The sequence below is a fragment of the Pseudorca crassidens genome, chromosome 11, assembly GCF_039906515.1.
Source record: "Pseudorca crassidens isolate mPseCra1 chromosome 11, mPseCra1.hap1, whole genome shotgun sequence".
NCBI classification, from domain to species: Eukaryota; Metazoa; Chordata; class Mammalia; order Artiodactyla; family Delphinidae; genus Pseudorca; species Pseudorca crassidens.
This window is the reverse complement of record NC_090306.1, coordinates 46,859,509-46,866,649: the sequence shown is the minus strand read 5'-3', so window position 1 is coordinate 46,866,649 and position 7,141 is coordinate 46,859,509. Positions and strand designations below refer to the sequence as shown.

Below are 7,141 nucleotides of genomic sequence, written 5' to 3'. Positions count from 1 at the left end.
CAGGGGTTTGGACAGTAATGGGGGATGCAAGAGTCTCAAAGTCATTACTAAGGAGTTGTTAGAGATGCCAGAAGTGCCTCCGTGGTTGTTCTATATACAGTCCTTGGAGAGCTGCAAAGGAGAGGTCTCTTATACCTGGGGCAGAAGGAGGGCTAGAAATGGTCTGTAGCCATTGTTAATACCCTCAGGTGAGTTGAGAGACTGCGGATAGTTGAAGCTCCTTGATTGACAATTCCTTTGGGAAAAGTGTTGTGGATGAACTTTTGGAAAGGTGATGCCCTTTACGGCTAGAAAGGATCTCCAAGATCCTTACAGAGCTTGGCTTCTCACTTCTCAAGTCTGCAGAATTTAGCCCCGCTGTAAAGAATAAACTACAATCCCCAGCGTCACTTAGGGCTAATTTAGCACACCTTCCGGGAATTTTAGTATTTCCGGCGGAAGTGGCCGTAGCTACGCCAATCGCCTTCCCTAAACAAAGTAGACTACAATTCCCACAGCCCTCCGCGCCCAGGGGCGGGGGAAAGGAACCGGAAACCGGATGGGGCGCTGGACCAGGTAGGGAAGTGGGAGTCTGGGAATTTGGGGCTTTGGGGGCGGGCTGGGAGCTCCACGGGCTCCCCGTGGGTGGCAGGCGGGGAGTCGGGGTGTCTGTGTTTCGGGGCCCCTCGCTCCGTCAGGGGCTCGCCCGGCGCAGGGAGAGCCGAGCCCATGGAGCCGCCCGGAAGGCCTGCGGAGACGAGGCTTTCCCGTCGGGCGGAGCCCGCGGGCGGAGGTCGAGATTTCTTGTGGAGCTTAGCCGTCAGCCCCCTCGGAACTAGGAGGAGAGCTGAAATGTTGTTTCGGGGTCCATGCTCCATTATTATTATTGTTATCATTATTGGTTTAAGGATTTGTTGATTGTCCCTGTGGATTCCTGGAGTGCCCCCAAGGGACAGGGGAGTGGATAGTGTCTTGGATTCCTTCTGCACTTGCTGTGTTTAGTGTCAGAGAGCCTGGGTGGCCAGACGTATCGGTGGGTCACCCTCCATTTCCTTCGCACTTAATGTAATATGGCACGGTCATTTAGAAAGTATCTGCGTTTCTTAAGTCTGTGGCCCTGGGTGACTTTCGATAGGACATCCAAGTTTCTCCTTTGGTGGGCTTTCATGGTGTTTTGTTCAGGACATTAAAGCTGGAATCACAGTGTATAACAATTGTTTATCTGTCTTGTCACAGTCATTTATGAACCTGGCTTACATTTTATTCATTTTGGACTTCTTCCCCACCAGGAGACTACCACAGTGCCTCTCATGTAAGAGACTCATAAATATTGAAAAGTATAAATGAGTTAACAGCTGGTGGTAGGTTGGATGGAATTATTTCATAGAGAAGAGAGGTAAATGACTTAAGAGAACCCTAGAGATAAAACCAGGACTAGAATTTGAGTCAGTTGACACATAGCCTGCAGCTCTTGCCATCCGGTCAGGCTTTGAAATTCTGGAACACTGAAAATAAGACCTTGTCACTGTTTTGTGTACCCCCAGCCTTGCTGTCTTCAGCATGGGTCCCTAAAGATCAAAGGTAGGCTCAACTTAAGGCCTGAGAGAGGTTCCAGACTTGGAGCAGCCAACCTACTAATGTTGGCACTGTGGGGAGATGCAAATCAAGGGCCCCTGAGACTATTGAGTTCTCCGCAGCTCCCTTCTCAGCTTTTGTTTGAGTTCAATTGGCCGTGGGTAGCCACCCAGACAGATCAGTTAAAGACTTCTGAGATCAGTCTAGGGAAGGATTTCCTAAGTTTGGCCCTGATTTTTTTTTTAATTTTTATTTTATATTGGGGTATAGTTGATTTAAGATTTTTTCTCTCTCTCTCTCCCACTTTCTCTAGGCTAGGGTCAGAGAACAGGTTGATGGATCAAGCTGTTGTGTCAACCTTGAGGTCCCATCTCGGGGAAGAGGTTACTCTTGACCTGGGCAAGGGGTTGAGAGGGAGAAGAACCATGGTCCCTGCCCTGTGGGAGGCCCAGATGTGATGGAAACATGCCAGAGCCTGGCAAGCCCTCAGAAGCAAGCAGAGGGCAAAGCAGGCAGCTGAGCCTTGAGTGGACTCAGGATGTAGAAGTGGAGAGGAGTCCATCAGTAAAGGCTCCTGGGTAGAAGGTAGTTTTATTTATTTTTAAATTTATTTTGGCCGTGTTGCACAGCTTGCAGGATCTCAGTTCCCCAATCAGGGATTGAACCTGGTCCATGGCAATGAAAGCCCGGAATCCTAACCACTAGGCCACCAGGAACTCCCAGAAGGTAGTTTTAAACAGGATTGAAAAAAGATGGTATGGATACAGCCGAGCAGGTGTTTGTTGACTGCCTAATAAAAGCTAGGACCTTGGAGCTATGGAGGAAAATTAAACAGGGTCTCCTCTCTGATCTGCCTCAAGTCTAGTCTGAGAGGCCAGGTGTGAATTCATGAAGAAGCAGCTAACCATGGTGACGTGCAGTGGTTCTCAGCCGTCACCAACAATCAGCATCACTTGAAGAAGCCTGTTTAAAATACAGATTCCCAGGCCTCACGCCAGCCGTACTTGGGTTGGGCGAGGCTGGGAAGGTACAGCAAATGGTGCAGCATCCTGAAGAGGGACGGCTTTACCAAAGGGATAGTTGGAGCTGCATCTGGAAGGGGACGTATGATTTGGATGTGTGGAGGGGTAAGGGACTCACAGTCCTGCTTCACTCAAGGAGTCTGTGAAAAATTGGGTTTGTAGAAATAGCATGTGCAAGGTTTGGGGAGCTGAGGTAGGAAGGGCGTTTTGAAAGTGTGAATGGAAAGGTCAGTTTGGACCACTGGGTTTGCATGGGAGTGATTAGAAGGAAGATTGGAAGGAATGGCCTCTGTGGGTTACAGAGCTCGCTGGGGTGCTCCCTCTTCCTGCTTCCCCCCTTCCCTCTTCCTCATCCTCTTCCCTTCCCCCTTTACCTCCCCCGGGCCGCCCTTTACACACAATATCTCATTCCATTTCTTATATCAATATTGTTAGGTGGATATTGTTTTTCTTAGTATTTGGGTGAGGAGACCTGAGGCTCTGGCCAGGGTTACCTAGCTTGTAGGAGTCTAATGTGAGTCTGGTAATCGTCTCACTCACCACTGAGGATTCTTGAACGTGGGCAAGAAGCTGGGCTGTGGTTGCGGGGTTGTAGAATTATGGTGGCCGATGGAACCGTCTAAAGCGAGATGGGTGTGGGTGGTGATGCGCACAGCCTTGAGTCAGATGGTTTGGGTTCAAATCCCAGCTTCGTTATTTGCCAAGTGCGTGACCCTGGGCACGTTGCTTGATCTTGCTAAGCCTCAGTTCTCTCCCCTGTAACGTGGGAACAGTAATACCCACCTCGTGGGGTTGTCGTGCACATCAGTGAGGGGTACCTGGCACGGAGCAGTTGCTCACCACCTGGAAGCTACTGTAATCCGCTCTGTAATTAGTCTCTGGGCTGTGGCTGTGCACCTGCATCCCACCCTTTAGCACATTGGTTTCCAGGACACAGTCCCTCCTGGCTGGGCTTGTTTTAGGTGCTGCAAGTTTGCCATGTAAATATTTATTGAAAACCTAGGCGTGGCCTAGGAACCAGTGACTCAAAACCTGTGCCTGATGGAAAGGAGGTTTGGAGTGGGGGATGGTTGGTGGTTATGGGTTGTGCTCACCAGGTAATATATAAAGAGGGAGGATACTTGAATCCAGAAGAGGAAGGGCCCTTCATTACCAGGAGCTGAGATGAGCGAGAGCTTGCCTGGAGGCTGGGGGTGACTGACAGTCTCTTCTTTTTTTACTTTTTTTTTTTTTTTTTTTTTTTTGCGGTACGCGGGCCTCTCACTGCTGTGGCCTCTCCCATTGTGGAGCACAGGCTCCAGACGCGCAGGCTCAGCGGCCATGGCTCACGGGCCCAGCCGCTCCGCGGCACGTGGGATCTTCCCATACTGGGGCACGAACCCGTGTCCCCTGCATTGGCAGGCGGACTCTCAACCACTGCGCCACCAGGGAAGCCTGACAGTCTCTTCTGAGCCCAGGAAGTGGTAGTAGGGGCCCTGGCCAGCCTGGATCCCTCCCACGCTATGACTGGGGCTGTTGGGGCCTCTGTCCATCTCTTTTCCAGGTGACAGTGTCATGGCTGTGCCCCAGGCTTTCCCGCCAGGGCCCCTCCGTGAGGGGGGTGCTCTGGTGGAGCCCCAGCCCTCCCCTCGAAGCTCGGCTGAGGGCTTCTTGGAGGAGGAGCTCCGGCTTAATGCTGAGCTGAAGCAGCTGCAGTTTTCTGAGCCCGTGGGCGTCATCTACAATCCTGTGGAGTATGCGTGGGAGCCGCATCGCAGCTACGTGACCCGCTACTGCCAGGGGCCCAAGCAAGTGCTCTTCTTGGGCATGAACCCAGGACCCTTTGGCATGGCCCAGACTGGGGTAAAGAGGTCGGCTTCCTCTGTTGGGTGGAGGGGGAGGCTTCAGGGTGGATGCTTGGCTGCGCGGGCTGTGGGGAGCCTGTGCGCGGCTGTGGACGTGTGTGGGCCCCCCCCCGCCCCACACACTGGCTCCTGTGGTCTCAGACACTCTCCCGGCCTCGCTGCCCCTAGTTAACCAAGCACATTAATGGTAGTTCCGCTTCCCCTGTGAGCTGTCCACTAATTGCCTCTGAGAGCCCTTCCTTCCGCCAGCCCCATCCTTTCCTTACCCTGCCGGATCTCCCCTCTCCCTAGAGCGTGCTTGAGTTCAGGAGAGGGACCAGGACTTATGGGGTCCGTGGGGAGACGGGTTGACCGGGGTGGGTAGGAAAGAGATGCAGGACTTTCCGGCAACCCGGGTTCTGCTTCTCAGCTTGAGGAGAGCTTCGGAACAGAGCAGACTCCAGGGCCTGCCTGCTTCCCTTGCAGACCTCCAGATGAGTGACTGCCCCTCCGTGCGGGTGCTCGGCAGGTGGGGGAGGGGAAGAGGCTTCAGGGCAGGAGGCTCAATTGCTTTTATTGATCCCAACTGGGGGCTGAAAGGTGATCCATGATGATCGATGGAAACGACAGCTTGAGGCTTGGGCTGAGAGGGCACCCAGAGAGCAGTGGTCAGCCCTGTCCTTGTGCCTCCTCTAGCTCTGGCCGCCTTTCTGTCTCGGGCCATCTGTCTGTCCCCCCTGCTACCCATCACGCCCTGTGTGGGACCACATATCCCCCATGTGCTTCCTGTACCTGGTCCCAAAGGCTCGTGGGGTAGAGGCAAACAAATAGATCCTCCTGGACCACAAGCCACACGAACAATTGGAGAAAGAGGGACAGGCTCAAACCAAGGGCCAAGAAGCCTTGTCTCAGGCCCTTGGGTGAAGGTGGTTGGAGTGGGGGGTGAGTGGGGTGCAGCTAGATCCTCTTGGAGGGTGGAGAGGGGCTGGTTGGTTCAGAGCCCAGGCGTCAGTTCTCCAGTCTGAAGCCCTGGTGTGTCTCTCCTTCCCCACAGGTGCCCTTTGGGGAAGTGAGTGTAGTCCGGGACTGGTTGGGCATTGGGGGGCCTGTGCAGACTCCTCCCCAAGAGCACCCCAAGCGACCAGTGCTGGGACTGGAGTGCCCTCAGTCCGAGGTGAGTGGTGCCCGGTTCTGGGGCTTTTTCCGGAACCTCTGTGGACAGCCCGAGGTCTTCTTTCGTCACTGTTTCGTCCACAACCTGTGTCCTCTGCTCCTCCTGGCTCCCAGCGGCCGCAACCTCACCCCCGCCGAGCTGCCGGCCAAGCAGCGAGAACAGCTCCTTGGGGTCTGTGATGCGGCCCTGTGCCGGCAGGTGCAGCTGCTGGGGGTGAGGCTGGTGGTGGGCGTGGGCCGCCTGGCTGAGCAGCGGGCGCGGCGAGCTCTGGCCAGCCTGATGCCCGAGGTCCAGGTGGAGGGGCTCCTGCACCCGTCCCCTCGCAACCCGCAGGCCAACAAGGGCTGGGAGGTGGTGGCCAAGGAGAGACTGAACGAGCTGGGGCTGCTGCCGCTGTTAACGAAGTGAGCGCCCCTGCGGCCTGCACAGGATGTGTTCAAGGTCCCCTGGGTCCTTCGGGGCAAGCAGATGGCCGCGTGCCTCCTGGACTGGAGCGAAAAGGTCCCCCTCGGCTCCCTGGTTGCTAGGACCTGCCGCGGCAGTTTGGACACTACTCCTGCTTGCCCTCCCGATTCCTGCCCGCCTCACCTTCCTTTGAGCGTTGCTTCTTTGGTCTGTGGTACCCAGCTCCACAGAGAGCCAGCACCTGCAAACTGCTCCACCTCAGTGTTTCCCTGGAGCCTCTCTTCGGCGGAGAGTGACCTGAACAGTGACTTCCGAGGTCATATTTGCCGTTTTAGAGAAAAGCTTCTGCCAGGATCCCCACCCGTCCTAGAATGGCTTCCTTCAGCTCACCCCTTACCTCACAGGGACCAGGACAAAGCGTGGGTCATGGCTGCTGAGAGTGAGCTTCTGATGGGAGACTGAGGCTGCGTCAGAGAGAGACAATTCAGTGTGGCAGCGTGGGAACGGCCAGAAGACCTGGATTTCCATCCCAGCTTTGAGACTTGTGAACTTTATGACTTTGGACAAGTTGCTTGACCTCTCCAAGCCTCGGGATCCTCATCTATAAAATGGGGTCCCTGCCTCATGGGGCTGGTGTGGGGATTAACTGAGGTAACCCTTAAAAGTGCCTTGCGTAATGCCTGGCACGTGGGTGCTCCTTACACCTTTTCTAGCTTTCTTGCCCCCAGGTTGGGGAGGCACTGCACTGCACTACACGGGAAGCCCCTCTGACACAAAGACCCGGGTGGAGGTAGGGGCTGGGCCTCCACCTGTAGCCTGAGTGATGGGCAGATTCTTGCCCCACCAGAGATGGACTAATGAGTTATGACAAACCCAGCCTGTGATTTTTCCGTCTAAGCATTAAAAGCTCCTAAACACTTTTGTGTTGGCTCTTTTTCCCTCCTGCATGTCAGGTGTAGAAGGTGGTGGTTTATGTTTTCCCATCTCTTACCTCTTCCTGTTTGCAAAGGGTTCTCTTGGGTACCGGGGGGTGGTATGAACAGTCTCTAATTGCCTTGCCAAAGCTGTAGGGTCTCTGTTAGGGCCCTGTCCAGTGGTTTGTCTGCTACTTGGGGCACTGTGATGGGTGGATGGGAGCCTGGTATCTCCAGCTGACTCATTTC

General features: G+C 54.5%; 1 protein-coding gene across 6 annotated transcripts; it reads left to right on the top strand.

Moving 5' to 3' along the window:
• The first annotated feature begins 455 nt into the window (after positions 1-455).
• Positions 456-6,899, top strand: SMUG1 (single-strand-selective monofunctional uracil-DNA glycosylase 1). Of its 6 annotated transcripts, none has more exons than XM_067696815.1 (4): positions 505-555; positions 1,216-1,291; positions 1,868-4,418; positions 5,454-6,899. In XM_067696815.1, the coding sequence occupies exons 3-4, from the start codon at positions 4,131-4,133 to the stop codon at positions 5,979-5,981; spliced, it is 816 nt and encodes a 271-aa protein (XP_067552916.1). In that variant the 5' UTR covers positions 505-555; positions 1,216-1,291; positions 1,868-4,130; the 3' UTR covers positions 5,982-6,899. The 6 variants fall into 6 exon arrangements, with proteins under 6 accessions (XP_067552919.1, XP_067552916.1, XP_067552918.1 ...); XM_067696814.1 differs by having other exon boundaries at positions 530-555; positions 4,120-4,418; XM_067696816.1 differs by lacking the exon at positions 505-555 and having other exon boundaries at positions 566-1,291; positions 1,868-2,139; positions 4,120-4,418.
• The last annotated feature ends 242 nt before the right edge of the window (positions 6,900-7,141 follow it).

What these genes read in the sequence shown, in the direction of transcription:
- SMUG1 (XM_067696814.1), top strand. Translation starts at nt 1,222, where the DNA reads ATGAACCTGGCTTACATTTTATTCATTTTGGACTTCTTCCCCACCAGG. An exon ending in ACTACCACAGTGCCTCTCAT is followed by an intron (nt 1,292 to 4,119) that starts GTAAGAGACTCA and finishes TCTCTTTTCCAG; the next exon opens with GTGACAGTGTCATGGCTGTG. An exon ending in TTGGCATGGCCCAGACTGGG is followed by an intron (nt 4,419 to 5,453) that starts GTAAAGAGGTCG and finishes CCTTCCCCACAG; the next exon opens with GTGCCCTTTGGGGAAGTGAG.